At 40.1% G+C, this 24791-nt stretch overlaps 1 protein-coding gene across 1 annotated transcript; it reads right to left on the reverse strand.

The window, feature by feature from the left end:
- Positions 1-1175: 1175 nt before the first annotated feature.
- LOC129353509 (natural killer cells antigen CD94-like) lies at positions 1176-13083 on the reverse strand. Its single transcript, XM_055022859.1, has 7 exons — positions 12970-13083; positions 10599-10669; positions 10200-10313; positions 7035-7160; positions 6340-6494; positions 6125-6240; positions 1176-1413 (listed from the first exon to the last, which is right to left on the reverse strand). Exons 2-7 carry the CDS (start codon positions 10666-10668, stop codon positions 1272-1274), a joined length of 723 nt encoding a protein of 240 aa, XP_054878834.1. The 5' UTR covers position 10669; positions 12970-13083; the 3' UTR covers positions 1176-1271.
- Positions 13084-24791: the final 11708 nt, after the last annotated feature.

Raw genomic sequence — 24791 nt, forward strand, 5'->3', positions numbered from 1 at the left:
GCGGGCTGATGGGTTGGTCCCCGTGCACAGGCCAGTCTTCGTCCCTGTGGCCCCGGCTCTTCTTCAGCTGCAGAGTTCTTTGTCCATCTCGGTCTTGACTCGAAGCTGCCTGGAGGATCCAACCAAAGATTCCTCTTTTGCTCTCCCCTTATATAGGGTTTATACCCGCTTTCAGTGCATTTTCATTGGCTAACACTGTTGCTGTACTTTATTGGGTAACTGTTTGGACAGATAAACTTATATCCATCACTGTCTTAGAGACATTTTGTCCTGAGGTCTTGGCTAATGTCTCAGGGTTGCTCAATCTTCCTCCCATGTCTCTGACATGTTTAAGTTGTTCAACAAGCTATCTCCTAATAAGGTCTTGGTCATCTCTGCTTTCCCATTAGTCCCCATTTGACCCCTGACCTTTCACCTACTGTCCACCTCCAACACATCATCAGTGATCTTTAATAGCAGTTACATGTTTTACACAATTTCAAGTTCAATGTTAAAATCACATTCATAAACCTTTTAGTTTCTTTAATTTAGCATTAATTTATAATTTTATGATAATCACAACTTATTACTCTTTTCTTATTTGATACCAAAGTTACAGTTACTTGTTTTACTTGTAAGTTTTCCCACAAGTGTAAATATTGTTATAAGTAAACCAATATTAATATAAGTACTTTACTTTAAATCTTATCTAATTATTCAAAATGTTTAGATTTTATCCTTTAAAACGTTTATGCTTTTAAACAAGGACTGGTCTCAGCTATTTTTATACAGCTGCAAGCTGGAACTTACTTCCTCTTTTTCCAGGAAACCTGCTCTTCCTGTCTCATCTCTCTCTCTGACTATAATTTCTTATGATTAGATAGAAAAAATAAGTATAATGAAAGCTGAGTTTGCAGGAGATAAAAACAACATACACAACCAGATTTTTTATATTGCAGTCTGGGCCTACTGTTGGATCTAGATGTAATTTGTGTGACTTATTTTAAAGGTAACTTTATTTATTGTTACTGTTAACTAAAATCTCCAGCATGGGGAAGAGGGATGATCTCGGATTTTCTTGACAAAGCCCTCCTAGTTTCAGTGTGTCCAATGAGAAGTGGAAAGCAGCTGTAAGGTTCATCAAGTGAGAGTTCAAAAACAATAAGAATAAACAATAAGAATGACGACATCACATGACCAGCATTTGATGAAAGTCATGATGAAATGCATTGTATATACACATGACACAATTGATATTCCTGCATGAAACATTAAGAGAACAGTCAGTTACATTAAGGCTTGCGAGCGTCACGCTCACAGATGAATTTGTTCTGAAACTCATTCATTTCTTTCTTCCAGCTCTCTGAGGGATTTAGTCTTGGAACCACCAGAGCTTTTGGTTGCAGAATGGTGAAGTTCTCCTTTATCCAGAACCTTGAAAACAGAAACATGAACCTCAGAACATAAAATAAAATCACACAGCAGCTCACTAACATCAAACTGATAACTGGCAGCATCTACATGTTTTGTCTCTATACCAATAAGAAGTATTTAAAAAAGAAGCCAGACTAGTATTAAATTAAGAGTTGTATGTACTTTACAGATTTAGATGTTATTGTTTTCACAATTGCATCTAAAACTGTTGAGAAACTTTTATAAGTTTTTAACAAATTATCTACTTAAGTAGAATTAATCTAACAAATGTATTTGATCCAAATTCAACATGAAATTTATAAAGAAATTAACAACAACAAAATGTCTGGGGCATTGGATACAGTTTATGTTTGTCAAAATGCTACACAACACTGGTTTTAATTTCAACCAAGGAAAACATTGCATCGAACAAGGAAATATTGCATTTTTAGTTTTCCCATCTTGATTTTTTCTGTACTAAAGTGCAACAGTTTTTCAGTGTTTCACTGTTGAAAAGGGCATGATCCCATAGGCTTTACTAAGCAAGATGACCCATTTGTTATCCAACCACTTCACTGGAGGAACCCCTTCAGCAGCCCTAAAGTCACAGGTCCCACGCCCCCTTTGCATCAGGACTTTGTCATCAATGGAGCTCCACCAGTGCAGTTCGGTTTTACGGTGCCGATACACTTGACACCAAGGGCAGTGTGCAGGTACTGAACCAAGTTGAAACTTGTAAAGAAGTTGTCACAAAAGACAACAGACATCTGGGGCTCTTTTATCGTTTTGCAGAGTGTTGGCACCACTTTTGCTCCCAAAGGAAGAAATTATTACAAAAATTATTTTGTAAGATGATGTTATACAGCAAGAAGGTCCTGGGTTCGATTCCCGGCCCGGGGTCTTTCTGCACAAAGTTTGCATGTTCTCCCTGTGCGTGCATGGATTCTCTCCGGGTTCTCCGGCTTCCTCCCACAATCCAAAAACATGACTGTCAGGTTGATTGGGCTTTCCAGATTCTCCCTAGATGTGTGTGTGTGTGTGTGTGTGTGTGTGTGTGTGTGGTTGTTTGTCCTGTTTGTCTTTGTGTTGCCCTGCGACAGACTGGTGACCTGTCCAGGTGACCCCGCCTCTCGCTCGGAACGCAGCTGGAGAAGCACCAGCAACTCCCGACCGCGTTAGGTAGAAGGGTAACCAGAAAATGGATGGATGGATGATGTTATAATTATTTTTAGTGTATAACATTGTAATAACACTTATTGTTTCCTATTTACACCAATAGATGAAAATGACTTTTGATTTTATACCCAAAAAAAAAAAGTTAACTAAATTACCTTGATTTGCTACATTTAGCATCAAGTGACAAATCAACCGTTTGGTCAAGCATATTTTGAAAAAATTATTAGACCTTTAATTTAGCTTTTTAGGTGGTATCAAGTAACATAATTCTGTTTAGTAAGGTCTAGAACACTATAATATGCCAGAAAACTATTCTTGCCTTTCAAAGTTTTACCACAACCAGTCAATATTTGTGACAGATTTTTTGTGTTTCTGACTTCCTGGTTGGAGAGGGGAAGAAGAATACTATTTAAAGAAGCAGAGCCCTGTAGTGGATTTCTTTAGCATATCGTACCTCAACCAAGCGACAGAGATGGCTCAATGAGGTTAAGCTAAGTTAGGCACTCCTCATATGGAGATAGAGACCCAAAATGTGCTAAACCATATGGTTGAGTGGGCAGTTAAAGGGTTAAAATGATTCGTCCCTCTGAACAGATGTCTTCAGATGGGCCTGCGTTTGTAAACCAGCTGTTTTATCTTGATCTTCCTGATGTAACAATGACGGCCCTCACCCACATTCCCAAGGAGGCAGCTGGTCAAAAACCATCGACTGACTGCAAAAGACCAGCAGCAAGGCTTGGTGGCATCAGCCAGAGGGTTCAGGTCCCACAGTGAGGACAGACTGAGGACTGAAGGTCTCCATGCCTGAACTCAATCACCTTCAGCACCACTGACCCAAAGGCACAAGAAAACCCAGCTGCAGTTTGCTCTTAGCTATATTAAGCAACAAAAATAGTGTTATGGATTATGAGTCATCTATGTCATTTATCTGCTTACATGCACATTGCTGCTTACATAACCATAATCACACAAGACTGGCGACACACATAAACAAAATGACTAATTGGACTGATTAGGGTTCAAAATGAGGAGTAGAATAAAAGCTAAACTCGCATTACAATCTTTGCTTTACTTGGTGTCAGCCCTAAGCTGAGTGACGCCCAGCGATGGACAGTGAATCTCAGACTGCTGAGTGATAACATTAAGAAGGTCCTCCTGCAGCATGACAGCATATTGTTCAAGCACCCATGAGCCACCTAGCTTTTAGCTTGCGATTGTTTTTTTGTTTGTTTTCTTCATTTCAGTAAGAATAACTTCCGGTTTTTGCCAGTCCCTTACAAGTTTCTCGCCAACTCCAAACTTTCTTGTTGCTGCTCGATTACTGTTTTCGGCTGCATATTTTACTACTTGCAGCTTGTAATCTGCAGAATATAATTTACCTTTTGGTGTGTCTAGTGGCGATTGTTTGTCAAACCAAACATCCAATAAAAACTTTCATCAGCCACTATACAGCACTGGAGTCAAGATTCTTCACGCAGCCAAAGGAAGTTTAATGTCCAAACTTGTTGACTGTCTTGGTTGCTTATATTTTCCTTTTCAGCAAGCAATTACAACATTCAAACTTCTCTTTGTTTTTCTATCTCAGGGGTCGGCAACCCGCGGCTCCGGAGCCGCATGTGGCTCTTTAGTGCCGCCCTAGTGGCTCTTTGGAGCTTCATCAAAAATGTTTGAAAATGGGAAAAGATGGGGCTGGGAAATATATTTTTTGGTTTATTATGGTTTCTGTAGGAGGACAAACACGACACAATCATTCTTAACGATTTCCAATGCTATAAAAATGTGTAGAAGAAACATTCAATGATACAATTCTTGGACCGAATCCTCTGCATTCGTTGCCAGTGTGGACGGATTGCCTGAATGTTCGCTCTGCAGCGACAAGTTGTCAAATAACTAACTGGAGCGCACCTCAATGAAAGCCGAAACTTGGAAAAAAAAAAAAAAACTGAAAACATACATCAATAAGCAATCCAGTAATTTTCATCAGTATACATTTAGTGTTGTTTTTTTCATTATTTTGTGTCGTTGCTCAGGTCGGGTTGCTCATGGCTGCTGTGTGTTACTATTGCACTGATTTGCTTGGCATTTGCGCATAAATTGAACTCTATTGATTTTATATACTTTACGTTTTCAAAAGGCTGCCGTTTTATTACACTCCGTTTGTTGTTTTTTTGATCACACGCTTAACGGTGATTATTCACAAAGAGCGATCGTCGTTATGCAAACTGGGGGCAGATTTTCTGTGATCCAAAAAGGGAAAATAATGACACTTTCCCTGTCGCTCTTCATAATAAAAATAATATCAAGAATCTGATTTCTTTATTGCGTTTCTTTAATTTTGTAAATGCATTCATGTTGTAACAGAAGGTTAACATAAAGCACCATCGTACAACAGAAGAGTCACGTGATGCGTCATTTCTTCCAGGACGCACTACAGGGAAAACAAACATTTAATCATGAATACTAATTTTGTATACACTTAGTCATTTTGATAATACGCTAATATAAACACCTAGAGCCTGTTTTGCCTTATATAAAAGCCTTATATATGGCTTTTACTTTTTTGCGGCTCCAAACAGATTTGTTTTTCGTTTTTTGGGTCCAATATGGCTCTTTCAACATGTTGGGTTGCCGACCTCTGTCCTATCTATTTCTCTTGCTCTGGTAAAAACCATAGGCCCTAAACCCAAATGCCTGCTGGTCCTTTACCAAGCCCTACATTTTAGAAAGCGGACCGACCCACTTTACTTCCCATCTGACTACAAAAAGAATAAATAAGATAAATGACATATAAAAAAATAATAATAAAATCAACAATTATTAACCTGCAAATAAACTCTGTAAATAATACAAAAAATAGAAGTTTAAGAATAAACGAAATTGAAATGGATAAAGAATAAATAGTTCCAACAGTGCCATTTTTGCTAAGCCCTTCTCGGTTTTTATGAATTAGTTACCGCCTGTTGTGTTTATTTGAGTTTCTCCGTGTCCTGAGTTCTCCTCGTTGTCCTGTCTTCCCCTTGATTACTCCCAGGTGTGTCTTGTTCCCTTGATCACCCTCAGTGTATTTAGTCCCACCCGTGTCCTTTGTTCCTCGCCGGGTTTTTGTCATTGTTTGACGTCCATGTTGTTTGCTTGTGCTGTTCGCCTATTTGACCAGTTGCTACCGGTGCGAGCCCTGGCTTCAGCTCAGCCTTGCTGCCTGGCCGCGGACTTGTTTGTTGACTGTTGTTTTGGACTGTTTTTTTGTGATTAAATCTTCACCACCTTACCTTACCTGGGCCCCCAGTGTCTGCCTCACCACCTCCTCCACACCACTTCATGACACCGCCAATGTTGAAATTATTAACACAGGCCTCGCGCGGCTTCATGCGGTTCAGTGTGAATACCATGTGGTATAATGTGTTAATAATTTCACACATAAGTCGCACCCCGGCCAAACTATAAAAAAACCCTGCGATTTATAGTCTGGAAAGTATGGTATATTTAACTCTTCTACAAACTTGTAAAACATTTTACATTTTACTAAGGTTGTATATTTTTAGATAATAGTTCTTACCCAAGAGTGTCTACACGTCCATCAACCCAGATCCAGGTCTTGTTAATTTCTTGCAACCCCATCCAGTATCCATGGTCTTTATCATAGTAGTATTTGATGTGTTTGGCGACAAATTTCTGTGAACAAATTTTTCTAGATTGTCGTAAATCTTCTTCAAGCAACAAATTTTCCAAAAACTTTGGGATAAGCTTTAGATTTATAGTGTTAGATTTTACCTGCTTCTCCAGATCATCAATTACAACCAAATCTGATCGTCTAATCTGACAGATCCTTCGACTTTCTTCCCAGGTCTTCCAACGAGGTGGCCTGTCGTAAAACAGGTAGCATTTGTTGTTGTAGGGAATCCAGTCAGCTGGACATGAGTCACAAGCTGGTTCCATTCGACAAGGGGAGAGAGCAGAAGGAAATGAAACTTTGGTCAAATAATATCAGAAAGAATATTATTCTTTCTGATATAGCATGAAAGAATATATAGCATGCATAAAATAGCATGCTATTTTATGCTATACAAAAATAGCATAAAAATCCCAGTGTCTATATTTAAAGTTTCACTCGTCAAAACTGATCAAAGACTTCAAAGGTAGAGTGCAGATCAATAATGGAAAGTGATTAAGTTAAACTACCATTCTGGTTAGAAGTGGCGTACCACAGGGCTCTGTTCTCGGTTCTCTCAAAAACAACAATATTCTCTGAAATCAAGACTTTACTCTAAACTTGTTGCTAATGGGTACATTTTTCTCCAGCCCAGCCAAATCCCCGGCTCACCTTACTGTCAGACATCAGGACTGAACCTGTGATTATAATGGTTAGGAATGTTTTGAACAGCTACTTATAACTGAAAATTAGAACCATATTTTAAAAATAACACAAATAGTCAAACGGTTCAAAGGCAATCTAGAAATTGTTTAACCTGTCTCTCTCTCTTCTATCAGATGCTCGATGTCTTCCTTCAACGTCATCCTTCTCTCCATCAGGTTCTGTGTGTCTGTTGTAAGATCATCGATACTTTCCTGTAGCGCAGTCGACTTTATACTCACTATAAAAGCACACAAAATAGTCAGAAAGTCAGTGACTCTCAGTATCAGAGGAGAAACCACACTTTCAGTTTCTCTCTCAGATCTTTTCAGGATATCAGACAGTATTCTCAGTTTACCACCAAAGAACAGTGAAATTATTAAATATTTCTTTCACATTCTTACTTTTGGGGCTGCATGGCGGTAGAACTGTTTCTTTGCAGCAATAAGGTTCAGGGTTTGAATCACTAGAGTTTGTATGCAACATTTCTGTGTCCTCAGATTGTTATGCTAATTATAGTATTTAATGCCTGAGCAAGGTTTTTATGTCGGAAGTTTTGAAATAATTGTGCTGATTTTCTAACCATCCATCATGAACAAGACACAAAGATCCTTAAACTCCTCCACTTGAAGTGGTTTTAAATCTTTTTTTTCCCATGTAAATCATTCACTTATGGCAGGAGTGCCCAAAGTCGGTCCGGCATCCTGCAGGTTTTAGTTCTCTACCTGATGGTGGCAACAACCGTTTCAGCAGGTGCATGTCCTTCTTAGGCCTTCTAATGAGCCATCGTTGGATCCAGGTACGTAAAACCAGAGAGAGCTAAGACAAGCTAGATGACGGCCCCCGAGGATGACTTTGGGCACCCTTGACTTACGGCTTATGTAAAGTAGAACTGCAATGCTTTGGTCTGAATTCCTCGTTATTGTAGCTCCACAGACTTCGTAGCGCGTTTTAAAGCAACTTGTTTTAATATGGCCTTTATAAATGTGAGTGAGACATTTCATGCTCCGTCCCCTCCAGGTCACATAGCATTCTTCTCCCTAAGTCAGCCATTTCTGTAGTTTGATAGCAGCAACATCTTCAATAAACGTTGGAGACAGATGTCACTCCATCTGTGTCATTTTTATGACTTGTAACATTTGATCCTTTTCTGCATTAAAAGCCTGTTTTATACAGAAACAAATCTCATTATTTCTCAAGGTAATTTACACCCAGGGTTCCGGTGGGGTCCCAAAACTGGTAAACAAAGCTGAATGGTGCACAGAGATAAAAATGTTTGCACTACAACAATTGGGGGCTCATCTAAGCTAGTTTTTGGGCTTCTGAGATCAGGACCCCTCCTCACGGAAGATCCCAGACCGTGGTGACAGTGTATGCACAACTAAAATGGTGGGCAGAAAGTTTTATTTCTGCTGGCGGTTTGCTTTCAAAATATCAAACTGCAAAGCTCAATTGCTGGCCGGAAAAGTTTGTTTCTGGCCTCCAAGATTTTGAAAGGTTTTGAAAGAGGGACATTCACTTTGTCGTATTGTTTTGGAGAAAATTAAAATGGTAAAAAGTATATGGTTTACAAGATTATTGGCAAAAGCATTGTTGAGAACCCATGGATAGAAATTAAGTTGTTTTGGGACAGTTGAAACTCTGGGCAGAAACTGATCAAGTTACAAAAAAAAGCCCCGTGGGAAAACGGGTTGTACCCTGGAGAAATTCAGAAATAGTGTGTGGTGTTTGGGTCTAATGTCATGCAGCCAGACTATAGTGCTTGGGGGATTGAGTATCTGACAACATCAGAATCAATACGAACCCATGGTTAATAGATTACATTTAGATGGGATGGGTCCGGGGGTTGGTTAAAACTCCAGATAGGGTAGACATCATTTTCCAAAATAAAGTACCCTGTATGTTGGAAAAATTTGGAGGAGTGTGTAGTTTTGGGTCAAAATCAAGAGTATCTTGCATGGGTGGTTTTAATTCTTCTTTTATTTGTTTTACTTTTATTTTAATTAATTTTCTCTTCTGTCTTCTTGTCTTTGTATTATTACTATTTTTTTTGCTTCTTTACATATATACACCATATTGAACGAAAGGCATTGAGGCCTGATCTAATTCAGTGGGTCGATCAGATCCCGGTAGAACGAATGCGGTTCTGTTGTCTTGGCGAGCTGAAATCGTTTAACTGTGCCCAAAGCACCAGAACGGGTGTGTTGTGAAAATGAGAAGGAATTCACAAAGGCGGCCTTGTGAAACCAGGTGTGAGCATGAATGAATCTGATAATCATTACTCTGCCAGCGACCAGAACAACCAAAGAGTTTTTGTTTATCAGAGTATAGAGAAGATCTATGGAACTGATTGAATGAGCAGTTCAACAAAGTACAAATATAAACCAGCTTAAAAAACTGTTTAAAAAGGAACTTAGTGGAAAATATGTTGTATGACATGAGTACCGTATTTTCCGGACTATAAGCTGCAGTTTTTTTCATAGTTTGGCCGGGGGTGCGACTTATACCCCGGAACGACTTATGTGTGGAAATTAACACATCATTATTTGATATCACGTTATTTTCACACTTAACCGCATGAGGGCGCTCCAGGACTGTTATTCTACCTTTGGAGTTAGCAGAGTTGTTTAAAAACAACACCGAGGATGAAGATTTCATTGTGTTTTGTGATTTGGAGTGACACGGATGATTTGGTAAACTTGTCAGCATGTTATGTATGCTTTAGTTATCTGAATAACTCTTAATATGTTAACATACCAGGCATGTTCTCAGGTCGTTGTTTGTCATGTAACATTAGCATAACGTACAATTATTCCGCCTGTTGTTGCCCCTATTCTATTTTTACTGCCTTTCAAGATGACATGTCTGTTCTTATTGTTGGATTTTATCAAATAAATTCCCCTCAAAAATGCGACTTATACTCTGGTGTGACTTATGTAATTTTTCTTTATTATGCATTTTAATGCTGGTTCGACTTATACTCTGGAGCGACTTGTAGTCTGCAAAATACGGTAATTCAAAGACCAAAAACTGCTATTTATAAGATTAAGATGTAGAAATCATTTTACATTTAAGGATGAGAAAGGATTAAAAAAAGGATTAAAACAATGAAAGCAAGGATGAGATCCTAAAAGCTCGTCATATAGGAAGATAATCAAAGTATACTGTGGTAATGTGGTGCGACAGACTGGCGACCTGTCCAGGGTGTACCCCGCCTCTCGCCCGGAACGCAGCTGGAGATCAGTGAATGGATGGATGGATGTGGTAATGTGAAACTCACTGTAGACAGCTGTTGCAGCTACCATGCCACATAAAATCACACCGCCCACCAAATACAGACGAGACTTGGTGAGTGCTTGTTGCACTTCTTCTTCATCATCTTCTTCTTCTTTACCTGAAAGAAACAATGAACTTGATAAGGTATATAAGTTTAATATAAGTCCATTCTCCAAATCGTATTTACGTTCTTTTATTATGCCACAGCAGAATAGCTTCTCCATGTTTTATGTTTTCATCATATGAAGGTCTTTAAATTGTCTTAAACTTGATTTGCTGAGAGAGCTCTGGGATGATTCAAAGACATTAAAGCTCATCTGTGATGTAAAAAAAAAACGAACACAACAACGTGGGTAGCACTGCTACTTTTCAGTCCTCATAAAACATATCTAGAGTTACTTACTTTGAGGAGAAGGTTCGTCTTGGATGTCGGTGACTGTAGAATAAATTTCTTCGTCCACTTTGTCCTCCATCCTTTACAGAGAAAATGATGGAGACGTTAGAAAATGTCCAATGTCTCCTTGAACGATCTCAGCTGTAGCTCACAAGAAAGCAGGTGGGTTCCTCTTCCACTTTTTAAGAGACATCAGGATTTGATGCAGCATCAGAACATAAAGATAATTACAAAGTCAGCCTTCTATCACCTGAAGAACCAAGGGAGGAAATCCCATTTCATTATTTTCAATAAACAGAGAAGTTTTAAAGAACAATTTGGAGATGAGGGTCGGCAAAGTTACAGTCTGGGTTTGATTCAGTGTCGCAGATCTAATTTCTGCTGCACCTTTACAAAAATTTAAGGTTCATGATAAAAAGTTTTAATGAGTAACTCCATTTGATAAAATTCCTCATAAATATTGATTTATTGTAGTGGCTCGCAATACAATTTATGTTATTTACTTAATCTAAAAGTCTGTAAAATAATGAATATCTGGGAAGTATCATAACTTAAACTTAATGCTCAAAGCACCAAGGTTTTTATAGAAAAATATTCAGATTTTTTTGTGTACCTGTGTGGTTTCAGAGGCTCTGTGTTGAAGATGGTAAGAACTAAAGGCATACATTTCTGTTTCTCTCTCTGCTTTCTCCTCCCACACACTGAGCTGTCGGCTACTTGCAGCGCTTAGCTCCCCCGTTTCAAACTCTTCTCATTAATGGAAGAGTTGGAGAGCTAAATATAGTTGATATCTGCGTATGCCTATCAAAGCAATGTAGCCAGTTTTGCTTTCCAAGGCATCACAAGGCAGTTTAACATGATTCAGCCAAAGTAATGAAATAACAAACTGCAGTCTGATTTTTGTTATTAATGCATTTCTTTCTCTTCAGCAGTGAAAATAAGCTAAAGGTCTTGCATGTCTTTTGCTTTCAGTATTTACTGACTGGAGGGATTTTTGTTTGTGCTGCAGAGCCACAACTACCTCTTGACTTCAATGACTGACTGACCCTGTGCCACAGGGCTTTTGTTGCTCCTCCTACACTTTGGACTAAACCATTACTCTAAGAGTTGCAGGAGGGGGGGACATAAAAAAATATTTTTTTCTTTGGTGAATGTCAGATTTGTTTCGTTCTTTGTTTTTTACGTTTTCATATTAATATTGTTTAAATACAAGGTTTCTTGTATGATTTTTTTCCGCGGGGGTTCTAGACTTTTTCTAGATTGAGGGGGTCCGGACTCACCAAGGCCCTCGGATTTCAACCTATGCAAAGAACATTTCCAGGGTTAAAGGACTAATGTTGCAGAAAGATTTAGAGAAATTCCCCCATGCATTTCACACTGATTACTGAAAGGGTCTGTTTAGAAATAAATAAAATCAATCCTCCAGATGAAGCTGATCTAGAACGCTGCTGCTGATGTTCTGACTAAAACCAGGAAGATAGAGCACATCACCCCAGCTACAAAGCCCTGACAAAGGCTCCCTGTAGCTAAGAGAATAGACTTTAAAATAATTTTGTTAGTTTTTAAAGTACTGAATGATTTAGCATCAAAATACATTAAAGATCTTCTGGTTCTGGTCTGCTCTGCATCCCCTGGACCAAAAATGGAGGGGCAGCATCCAGCTTCTATGCGCCACCAATCTGGAACAAACTTCCTGAAAACTGTACAACAGTTGAAACATTGAGTTCATTTACATCAAGGCTTAACAACCACCTGTTGAGAGTTGCATTTGATTAACAATAACTGGTATTAATCAAAGGCAGTGATATTCTAAACCTTCAGAGAAGTTCAGACTCTCGTTTAGCCACGAACATGTTTAACCCATTTCATTTTGCAGTTATAGAAACTAATTTAGTTTGCAGATTTCTACAAATTCATCGTCAAAGTAAATGTGTCTGAATTAGCTATGACTTTGATAGGAAAAGCCTTTGGCAGATGAAGCACAGCTGCCCGCGCTTTTGACTTCATATATTTATCGATGTCTCGGTTTGTAAGGAGCGGAGCGCCATCTAGTGCTTGTCAACACAAATTGCAGTCAAACACGACAAACAGCGTCCGGTACAGAGGACTTCAATTTGGTTTAAAATACGGGATGTGACGGCTAATACGGGTCAGTTGGCAAGCCTACATGACACTGTTAACTGTCGCCAGTCTGAATGCGAACTACTGTTACTCGAAATGCTAAACGTTAGCACATTTGTAGAGGAATTGGGTCGTAACTGTTGACTGCCGTTTGCATGAAAACTCACAATTGTGTCAACGTAAGTTAAAATGAAACAAACTATCCTGGACTTACAAACACTTTTAACAGTGGTACCTATAAGTTGCCAACTGGATATACCTGTGAAAGCAGAAATCAGCTTCTTCACCGACCCCCGACAGCCGAGGCCTCCGGGACGGATTCGCCGTCAGGACCGCTGCACTGACGAGCGGATCCCTCCGCCTCCAGCCAGTGTTCTATCAAACAGCGGACCGCTGCGCACTCCAGGCGGATGTGCACATCGTAGGTGCTCTTTTCAAGCCGTTGTTAGGTTACAACCGCAGACAGCGAGATTTCTCCAGCGGAACAGAAACAGTCGCGTAAATTACAAAACGCGAAGAAAAGCAATGAGATCGTTTACTAACAATTAGATTCTTTAAAAGGTTTTACACTATGAACAGAGGACTCGAGTCTCAGTGAGAGCAGTAGTTTTTGTTTTAGGAAGTCTTCACACACTGCAGTGGCTATTACTCTATTTAATTTAGAATTATATTTATTTAATCCGCGAATAAATAAAATAGAGCATGAGACCTCACAGAGCGCATGCTCTATGGTCTCTCCGTTTGTCTCGAGCCCTGCATCGGACGCTTTGCACCAGGTGATGCAAGGCTGGGATGCAGCTGGTCACCAGGGAAACTCATTATATGAGGCTCTCTGCACTGTTCCTGAGCTATTCTGGAGGTCTGCAGTGATTGACTGCAGAAAGTTGGCAACCTTTTCGCAGTATGCACGTCAGCATCCGCTGATCCCGCTCCTTCAGTTTACGTGACCTACCACTTGGCAGCTGAGTTGCTGTCCTTGCCAAACACTTCCTTTTTCTCATAATACAGCTGACAATTGCATGTGAAATATTAGGAGTGAGGAAGTTTCACAACTGGATTTGTTGCACAGGTGGCATCCTATCACATTTCCACCCTGAAATTCACTGAGATCGAGCCATTCTTTCACAAATGTTTGTAAAGACGGTCTGCATGCCTCATTTTATACAACTGTGGCCATGGAAGTGATTGGAAACCTGATTCCGATCATTTGGTTGAATTGTGAACAATTCAGAGACTGAGATTCAGACAAAAGTCAGGGAGCAAAAACAATCTTCACAAAATACTCGGCAATATAGTGTATGATGCATTTCTATGGGAATGCTCCTCTGTATCAAAGTTCTGGAAATGTATAACTAAATAGATGAGACCAGAGTTTGTACAAATCAAGTGTCTACCTCCCCCAGATAAGAGTAAAAGGTTTAAAAAAACAAACAAAAAAAACAACTTTAGCCCACTGATAAACTACCATTTTTAAATTGGAAATGTTTTCTGTGAAACTAGGTTTATGAGACCTCTTAACTCAATCGCACAGAGAAATATTTGGAAATTATTCCAATGGAGAGTTTAGGTGCAAAATTAAGTGGCAAAACTTAAAACTTTATGGTCCTTTGGCGCCCCCTGATGGATTTCCTGCCCAATGATCTGCATTCTGACCCCCCAAAAGAACTGGAAATTATGTCCACTAGCTTTATATTTATGGACTTATGTTTTAAATCATTTCTTTTATTTAATTATTTCATAGTTTTTCCCAGGCTTTTTTAATATTTCTAACAGTTATATACATTCCAACCTTTGCACCACCTAGTAGTTAATTATCAGCTAAATTTGTGAATATTTAAGTTTCATACGAGTCGTTAGAAGATACATTTGTTTATATTTTAGTTTTATACATGTAAAAATAGTCAAGTCACTGGTTTGAAGTGATGCCAATTCCCACCTGCAGGTGGCAGTACATTTTACTTGCATACTTATTTTCGAGTAATAGAAAGTCACATTTATCATCATACCTAAAGGCAAATGTTTAAGTACATTTCCATTTAGGTGTGCATTTAAATGTATCGAAATGCAACACGTATTTACAAACACTATATGTCACTCCACTCCGACAAAATAGAGCAAAGTATCTGTCCCTCATCTGCAAAGACATTTTGCAGTCAGAAATCGCGGCTAATTCGAAAATATTATTTTAATGAGTGGAGAACAATTTATATCATCTGTTTAAATAAAGTTTAACGATAAATAAGTCATATAATTTTGAGTAAAAATCCAGGTTGGTATTCCATTGATTTTTAAATCTACAATGTTTGATGTTGAAATAACTGAGGCCAACTACCAGCTGAAAAGTTGTAAGGAAAAATATAAAAACATTCTGTTGATTAAATCCCTCTATTGATCCATTATGTTGCATGGAAAAAGCTTAAATATCAGATGTTTAGGGAGACGATGTGATGTCATAATTGAGGCGTCTTGTATTTTGGAGATGCTGAGTTGGCAAAACTATAGCAACGGCAGTTAGCATTTAAGCTTGTGACAGAAAACAGTTACTTCTAATCTACAAAAATATATTTAAATACAATCAACGTCAGTAAAAAATTGTTTGTGACTTTAGAAACATTTTGACAATGGTGTCTATCGATTACTGGTGAACTTGATCCACCTTTAAAAACAGAAATCAGCTCCTTCAGTGGTCCATGATAGCATAAAGAGCTAGCAGACTCCGGTCCGGTTTCCCCGTCAGGACCGCTGTACTGACCAACGGATCACTCCGCCTCCATGCAGCGTTCTGTCAAACAGCGGACCGCTGTACCGACCAGCGGATCACTCCGCCTCCATACAGCGTTCTGTCAAACAGCGGATCACTCCGCCTCCATACAGCGTTCTGTCAAACAGCGGACCGCTGTACCGACCAGCGGATCACTCCGCCTCCATACAGCGTTCTGTCAAACAGCGGACCGCTGTACCGACCAGCGGATCACTCCGCCTCCATACAGCGTTCTGTCAAACAGCGGACCACCAACGGATCACTCCGCCTCCATACAGCGTTCTGTTTAACAGCGGACCGCTGTACCGACCAGCGGATCACTCCGCCTCCATACAGCGTTCTGTTTAACAGCGGACTCATCGGCTCTTTTCACACGGTTCTTCTGTCTGTTGGTCGCAGTCGGGGCTTTACAGCAAAATTCTCGAGCGGAATATAAATTGTCAAATTAAAGACAAAAGAATAAATGATAGAAATTGTTCACCGATAATCCGATTGTTTCGAACGGCTCTTTACTATGAACACAGGAACCGAGGACGAAAGTCGTTCTTTAGTTTTACAATATATACTACACACACTGCAGTAGCTATGATTATTCTAAATAAATTATTTTTTGATCGGCAAATAAGTAAAATATAAAGCACACGGAGTGCATGGTGAGGAGGGAGCAGCTTTTTTTCATTTCTATCTCGAGTTGATATTTTAGGCCTCCTGCATTTTCTGTATTTGTCCCTTGCACGTTTTTCAGCTGTTACAACTCTAATCCATTGTTAACATGTCACAACGTGTGTGTTATTAAATTCAGTGGAAGGTGATATGAGACAGCAAGGCCACCTAAACTAGATTGAAAAACAGGGAACTAACTGGAAGGGTAAGTCAGCAGCTTCAAAAACCAGCCGCACAAAAATGTCAATAATTTATTTCTTTATAATTTAATGAATTCATGTTTAAAAATGCAGTCAGCTCTAAATAGCATGGTTAGAAACTAACTAATTCAAAACAAGTTTTAATGCTTAGAAAATATCTTAATACGTTTGATTATACTTTGAAGAAGGCTTTTTAAAGTTTTAATGTTTCACTGAACTCTTGAACCGATCACCAAGAAATGTATTGTTTTGATAGCAGATAGACTCCATGTCTGCATAGCAGTTGAGGGAGTGCGGGCCTGTCTATCTGCAAAATCCTCTTTATAAATTTATGTAAGTTCACCTTATCGTAAAATGTCTACCCAAAATGTTCATGCTAGATCCAATATTTCATATGCACAAAGGTTAATGTCTCTATAGTTATGCTAACTAGACTTATAGTCTCAACAATAGAGAAACGTTATCTAGAAAAGCTTCTCTATATATCTCTAAACTGTATCTAGAAAAGCTTGTCTAGATGAACTATCTAGAGAAGCTTTTTCCACATTCCCCACTCAAAGGACTGTTTTTAAATGGTGGCTGAATGCGCTGCTGTTCAAACAGGCATTTCACTTGGGTTTTTATTTTCTTTATTTGGAATTTTTTCTTTTAAATTAATTTTTTTGTGAGGTGACCTTATGTGCCCTGAAAGAGCATTTTAAATAAAATATATCATTACTATTACTATAAATACTTATAAATGCTAAAGCAAGTACCGTTGCCATTATTATTGCGTCGTTGCTTCCTCTCTGGCCATGTCATGGGCGGCAACACAAACCTCAGAAACACAGACGCACAAAGCAACAGTGCATCTGTGCATTCATTTAGGGCACAGCTGCCCTAAATGAATGCACAGTAATTAACCCTGTAAGTGGGTCAGTCCTTTTGGACCCAGTGAGATCGTCTTTTTGCAATATCTTTGTAATGAAAAGTTTTTAATCACTTCATATTCCAGGTATTCCTCAAAAATATGTTACTGATATTATGCAATTCAAATGTTTAATTGACCTTTTCTACATTTTAAGAAATATCATGTTTTTATTATTACCCCTTTCTTCTGTGAGTGGGTCAAAACTGGCCTGCATTCATTTCCCATTTAATTTAATGGGAATCTTTGTTTCTTACCGACTGAGACAGGAAAACATGTTTGTGAAGCGTACACACCGAGTCCTAAGCGTCACTCCTGAGTGATGATATTTTACACAAGAACTCTTAGAGATAAGTATCTTAATTCTTTACCTCACAAATGTAACAATCATGAGTACCTTGACAGTGTTGTCTTGAATCAACATATTAGCCTTTTAGCTAACATTAGTTTTCTACCCAACGAGCTAACACTGGCGCCTATGCTTTATTGTGTATTATTTGTGTGTGTCTCTGTGTGTGTCTGACCCACCGGATAAGAAAACCACGAGAGAGCGAGAGAATGTGTTGAATGACATGCAAAACCTGTTGATCAATGTGTTCAAGGTTTGTTCTTTTATCTTCTCAACAAATAAAATAAAAATGTATAGCGATATAAATCAATGCATAAATAATGAGCCAGAAAAGAGTAGAGTGCCTTCTCCGGGTCGAGGAGGATGTCCTGCCCTGAGGGGAGGAGTCAAAGTATCTCGAAATCTTGTTCACCAGGGAGGTCGACAGACGGATCGGCGCAGCGTCTGCGGTGAAGTGGGCGTTGTACTCGTCTGATTTAGAGGTCAAAAGGCCAACCAGCCCCCCCACTTTTATGAAATTAGGCAAAACTGGTGTCAAATGTTTGTGCAGCAAAATTTTTTGTTTGTGCCTCTATCACTTTAAAGATATAAAGAAAGAGATCAAAGGTCAACCAGACCCCCCACCTTCTTCAGATCAGACAAAATGGGTGTCAATTGGCTCCACTACGTTTGTGCTGGTATTTGCAAAAATTTGATACCAATTTTGTCTGATTTCATATAAGTGTTAAAGGTTGACCTTTAACCTTTCATTAATATCTTCAAAGCCAAAGCAGCACAAACGATAATTTTTGCTGCACAAACCAGTATAAACGTAGTCGAGTTACCTGACACCCATTTTGTCTGACTTGCAGAAGATGGGGGGCCGGTTGACCTTTGATGACTTCCTCTTGGCCTGTGGGAGGAAGCCGGAGTACCTGGAGAGAACCCACAGATACACCGAGAGAACAGAAAGACCTCAGACCGGGACTCAAACCCAGGACTTTCTTGCTGCCAGGCAAAAGTGTTACCAACTGTGACTCTGTGCAGATTTCATGTAAAAACTACAAAGAACAAACAGATCACATGACACGACTAACAGATTATTATAGTTATTATGCAACACCTTGTATATTGGATGAAACTTTAAGAGAACAGTTAGTAAGGTGGATATTTGTGAGCGTCAGTCTCACAGATGAATTTGTTCAGAAAGCCAGTCATTCCTTGTTTCCAGCTGTTGGAGGGATTTCTTTCTGGGAGAACGCAAACTTTTGATCCTGGAGAATAGGGGACGTCCTTCGCCCAGAACCTTGAAAACAGAAACATGAACCTCAGAACATAAAATAAAATCACACAGCAGCTCACTAACATCAGACTGATAACTGGCAGCATCTACATGTTTTGTCTCTATACCAATAAGAAGTATTTAAAAAAGAAGCCAGACTAATATTAAATTAAGATCAAGATAAAACCAGCTGTTTTATCTTGATCTTCCTGATGTAACAATGACGGCCCTCACCCACATTCCCAAGGAGGCAGCTGGTCAAAAACCATCGACTGACTGAAAAAGACCAGCAGCAAGGCTTGGTGGCATCAGCCAGAGGGTTCAGGTCCCACAGTGAGGACAGACTGAGGACTGAAGGTCTCCATGCCTGAACTCAATCACCTTCAGCACCACTGACCCAAAGGCACAAGAAAACCCAGATGCAGTTTGCTCTTAGCTATATTAGGAGGATGAAGAACGGTTTTGTTTTTCTGAACTTCTTGAGTCTGATCAGACGTCTGAAGCTCATGCTGAAAAGAACACCCTGCCCACTGTGAAGCACGGTGGGGACCCAATGATGCTCTGGGGCCGCTTCCCTTCCTCTGGAAACTTGCAGAGTGTGGAGGTCAAGATGGAGTCAATCAGGATATCCTGGGAGAAACTGTCCTGCTGTCTGAGGACGAATGAAGCTTGAGGAAACCCAGTAAGCTTTGACATCATTGGACGTCCAAACAGAACAATGAACCCAAACATATCTCACAGTCCACCAAGGTTTGGTTTAGAAGAAGTCCTGGAGAAGTCAATTTATTTAACTCTTCTACAAGTGTGTCAAATATATTTATATTTCTACTTCAACATGTATATTTTTAGAGAATAGTTCTTACCCAAGATTGTCTCTTCGTCCATCAAGCCAGGTCCAGGTGTTGTTAACATTTTGTAATCCCATCCAGTATCCATGTTGTTTACTGTGGTAGTACTTGATGTGTTTGCTGACAAATTCCTGAGAACAGATTTTTTTTTAGATCGTCATAAATCTTCTTACTTTAAGTCATTTTCCAGGAACTTCCAGATTAGCTTTAGATATGTAGCATAGGTGGCGTTAGATTTTACCTGCTCCTCCAGATCATCAATTACAACCAAATCTGAACTATTTCTCTGACAAAACCTTCGACTTTGTTCCCAGGTCTTCCATGGAGCTGGTTTGTCGTAAAACATGTAGCATTTTTTATTGAAGAGAATCCAGTTATCCAGGCAGCTGTAACACCCTGGTTCTATTAGACGAAATATAAGAGCAGAAAACTAAAATTTTGGTAACAATAATAGCAAATAGAAAACCTGCAAACATACTTAATGTTTTACCAGCCAAAAATTCAGTATCAGAAAGTGACTGAGTTAAGCTACCATTCTGGTTAGAAGTGGTGTACCACAGGGCTCTGTGCTCGGTTTTCTCAAAAACAACAGTACTCTCTGAAATCAAAACTTTACTTGATTTCAAAGTTGCTGCTACTGAATCAGTTTTACTTGCACACTTTGTCAGACAAGTGACCTTGAGGACTGAACTTGTGATGATTGTCACAGGTACCGTCAGAAAACTGTCTACGAATGAAGGTTATAACAAAATTTAAAAAAAATTACATGAATGATACAAAGTTTCATTTCAAAGGTAATTAGAAACCTAATCACCTTTTTCTTTGTCTTGGTTCAGCTCCTGGAGCTCTGCCATCGTTCTTCCTTAATCAGTATCTTTCTTCTGCTCTAAGAGCATTGATATTTTCCCTTTGGATGGCCATCTTTATACTCACTATAAAAACACAAATTAGTCAGAGTCAGCGAATCTACCTGTATCAGAGAAGCATCAATATTTTCAGTCTCTCTCTCAGATCTTTTCAGAATATCAGACATTATTCTCAGTTTAGAAACATGTAACACTTATGGGCGAGGCAGCATCAGAAGAATGGCCTTTTAAGAAGGTGTGAATGAAAAACAGTGCTTTTGGTTTTGGTGCATATATTAAGTGAACCGTATAAGTACTGTCATAGTACTACTAGTACTACTAATGTTTCACTAGTAATGAAGCATTATCCAGACTTGCTTCATTACTGATTGTCTTATGAACTCTCTGTATTACACAATATATAAATAAACTCGATTGAGTGATTTTACCTGAACAGTGCTTAGAAATAGTTTTTTCACGGCACTGAGTCACATGATGGGTCAGTTATGTGGAGCTTTAATGTTGGAAGTCTTGACACATAATTGGGTTAATTTTATATCCATTGTGAACAAGATCCTTAAGATCCTCCTTCAGGCAGAGACTACCACTAACTCAGAGGGTTCAGTGCAGAGTTTCGGCCTCTGACTGAGAGGAGTTTACTGTCTATCCAGGCGCTTCATAACTCCTCCTACTGTTACACACGTGCATCCCAATGTGTTAAACCTCTAAAAACCTGTCCTAAAGGAAGCTAATTAAAATATATTGTGTTGAAATGAAACTCACTGTAGATAATTGTTCCAGCGACCAGAGCACCAAAAATCCCAAAACCCGCCAAATACAGACGAGACCGAGTGAGTGCTGTTGATTCGTCTTCTCCTTCTGCTTCTGCTTCACCTGGAAGAAACAATGAAACTGTTAAGGTAAAATTATAATTCAGCAGGAGGGCTCAGATGCATGTATTTGTCAGGATCTTGGTTAGTTTGAGATTGTTCTGGGTTTTGTTATTATTTGTGTTTGCTTTGTTCTATGTATTAGTTTTGCATTGTTTCTATTTTTACTTCAGTGATTCTAGTTTTGTTTATTCCTTGTGTCGAGTCCTTTTCTTAGTTACAGTAATGTAGTTTTTATTACGCTTCTTATGTCTACTAATTTTGTTATATCCATTTCCTTGTCCTCAGTGTGCTCTCCCTGGCCCCCTGTGTCACTTCCTCCTTTCCTCTCTCTCGTAACACCTGCAGCCTGTTAGCTCATCAGCCCAGGTCATTTGTTCTGCATTCAACCTCCCAGTTCTTCAGCACCTCATTTCAGTCCCTCCTTGCTGGTTCTTCCCGTTGAATCTTGTCTCCTCCCTGTTGTTCTTGTTGTTATTTTAGTTTTGCTTTGGCTGTCTGTGTTCTACATGGTTTTAGTTTAGTCATTTGTCATTAAATATTCAAAATCACCTGCTGCCTCTACCTGCATTTAGGTCCAACATCAACACCCACCATGATAGAAGAGGGGTAAATCTTATTTTTAATTATATTAATATATAAAATTGAAATGTCAAAGAGTAAATTCACACTGATGATGGTAAACTCCTGGACTGTAGCCACAGCTGCCCTGGAGTGATCTGATGAAGGGAGGGCACAATTTTGGGCCATCAGCCCTTGGACGAATGTCTCACCTGAAAACATAGTCGACGAAGACAAATGGACCGGGAATCAAACTGGCAATCCACCAACTGCAGGGTGAACTCCTCCAATATTGTTTACAGTTGCCTTTGAATTCTCTATCACTACTAAAGATCACTAATTCACTTTCCTTTATTATGCCACTGTAACATAGCTACGCCCTTATTTGTTTTCATCATGCAAAGTTGTCTTGTTGCTGAAATGTGCGCTTCAAATAAACTTGCCTTGCAGAGAGATTTCTCAGATGACAGAAACACTCAATGTTTATATGTTGTCAAAAAACAACCTTATTACAGAAGAAAATGAAATGTACCGAGAACATTTTGGTAGTAATTTTACTTTTCAGTCCTCTTAAAACATAACATGTGTGAAGTCACTTACCTTCAGGAGAATATTTGTCTTTGTTGACACTGCCTGTAGAAAACACGTCATTGTCCCCAATGTTCTCCATCCTTTAAGGAGAAAATTTAGGAGAAGATTTAGATTTTGGAAAATGTCCGACGTCTCCTTGAATGATCTCACCTGTAGCTCAGTGGAAAGCCTGTGGGTTTCACTTCCACTTTTTAAAAAACAACACCAGGGTTAGATCCAGCATCAGACATAAAGACAGTTACAAAGTCTGCCTTCTGTCACCTGAGGAACATTTTCTGTTAGTATTTAAGCTAGTGGTAAGTTATATTAAAATGCTTTCTTTTTCTTCCTTGCATCTTGTAATTAAGATTATTTACTTATTTATTATTAATTTTAATTTAAATAATTCAGATAAATTGTTCTCATCTCCATATCTAATTGAAAACTCCAGATGGCATAAATCTTTAATCAGGATTAAGCCATGAATAGTTTTATTCCCATTCCTTTCTCAGGTACAGAATCTCGGGTTTTTTTGTAAATTTTTCTAAATAAGTGTTTAAAATAAAGTTTTCGAATTAGCTGTGACTTCTGACTGGGAAAATCCTTTGCGGATAAAAGCAACGCCCAGCTTTCTACTTCGATATAATGTCTCGGTAAGTAAGGAGCGGAGCGCCATCTAGCGTTTGTACATAAAACTTACAGGATGCGGTCAAATATGAAAGAGCATGCGGGACTTACTGAACATGACGGTTAATACGGAACAGTTGGCAACCGTTAACTTATGCGTTTTAATACATCAATTTACATGGAAATAACAGAAACAAGATTTGTTTAGGTGGATCTAACTGAAATGTTAGCGATATAATAACATTTGTATGATGGTGTCACAGTTGAATTGTCCTGTATGTTGGAGATAAACCCACATTAACGGTAGTTAGCATTTAGGCTAGCGGCAGTGAGCAATCACTTATAATGAACAGAAATATCTTAAAATAATAATTGATGTAAGCAACAAAAGAAAAAAAAAACACGAAAAAAAGAAACAGCTCTGTGTACTGACTTGTGAACTTGACCCACCTTTTGAAAACAGAAATTAGCTCCTTAAGTGGTCCCTGATAGCAGAGACAGCTAGCAGAGACTCTGGGACTGATTCCGCCAGGACCGCTGTACTGACCAGCGGATCACTCCGCCCCCAGACGGCGGATCACTCCGCCCCCAGACGGCGGATCACTCCGCCCCCAGACGGCGGATCACTCCGCCCCCAGACGGCGGATCACTCCGCCCCCAGACGGCGGATCACTCCGCCCCCAGACGGCGGATCACTCCGCCCCCAGACGGCGGATCACTCCGCCCCCAGACGGCGGATCACTCCGCCCCAGACGGCGGATCACTCCGCCCCCAGACGGCGGATCACTCCGCCCCCAGACGGCGGATCACTCCGCCCCCAGACGGCGGATCACTCCGCCCCCAGACGGCGGATCACTCCGCCCCCAGACGGCGGATCACTCCGCCCCCAGACGGCGGATCACTCCGCCCCCAGACGGCGGATCACTCCGCCCCCAGACGGCGGATCACTCCGCCCCCAGACGGCGGATCACTCCGCCCCCAGACGGCGGATCACTCCGCCCCCAGACGGCGGATCACTCCGCCCCAGACGGCGGATCACCGCCCCCAGACGGCGGATCACTCCGCCCCCAGACGGCGGATCACTCCGCCCCCAGACGGCGGATCACTCGCCCCCAGACGGCGGATCACTCCGCCCCCAGACGGCGGATCACTCCGCCCCCAGACGGCGGATCACTCCCCCCCAGACGGCGGATCACTCCGCCCCCAGACGGCGGATCACTCCGCCCCCAGACGGCGGATCACTCCGCCCCCAGACGGCGGATCACTCCGCCCCCAGACGGCGGATCACTCCGCCCCCAGACGGCGGATCACTCCGCCCCCAGACGGCGGATCACTCCGCCCCCAGACGGCGGATCACTCCGCCCCCAGACGGCGGATCACTCCATCATATGAACTCTTTTCAAACCGTTCTCTTCGGAGTTTACACCGAGACAGAATAATATCAATCAATCAATCAATCAATCAATCAATCAATCAATCAATCAATCAATCAATCAAGTTTTTTTTCAGCAACAAGGCAGTTCAAATTGCTTTAGTCATGTGTCAATTAAAGACAAAAACATACATATTAGTTATGTGGTTGTCCACGAACGATCAGAT

Source organism: Poeciliopsis prolifica, unplaced genomic scaffold, assembly GCF_027474105.1.
Source record: "Poeciliopsis prolifica strain line A6 unplaced genomic scaffold, Auburn_PproV2 SCAFFOLD092, whole genome shotgun sequence".
Taxonomy (NCBI): domain Eukaryota; kingdom Metazoa; phylum Chordata; class Actinopteri; order Cyprinodontiformes; family Poeciliidae; genus Poeciliopsis; species Poeciliopsis prolifica.

Bases quoted from the DNA above. Each gene is read 5' to 3' on its own strand.
- LOC129353509 (XM_055022859.1), bottom strand. From the start codon at position 10,668: ATGGAGGACAAAGTGGACGAAGAAATTTATTCTACAGTCACCGACATC. The intron at 6,495-7,034 runs GTTAAACAATTT...GAATGGAACCAG, and splicing joins GATAGAAGAGAGAGAGACAG to CTTGTGACTCATGTCCAGCT. The intron at 1,414-6,124 runs GTAAGAACTATT...TCTGTTTTCAAG, and splicing joins GGACGTGTAGACACTCTTGG to GTTCTGGATAAAGGAGAACT.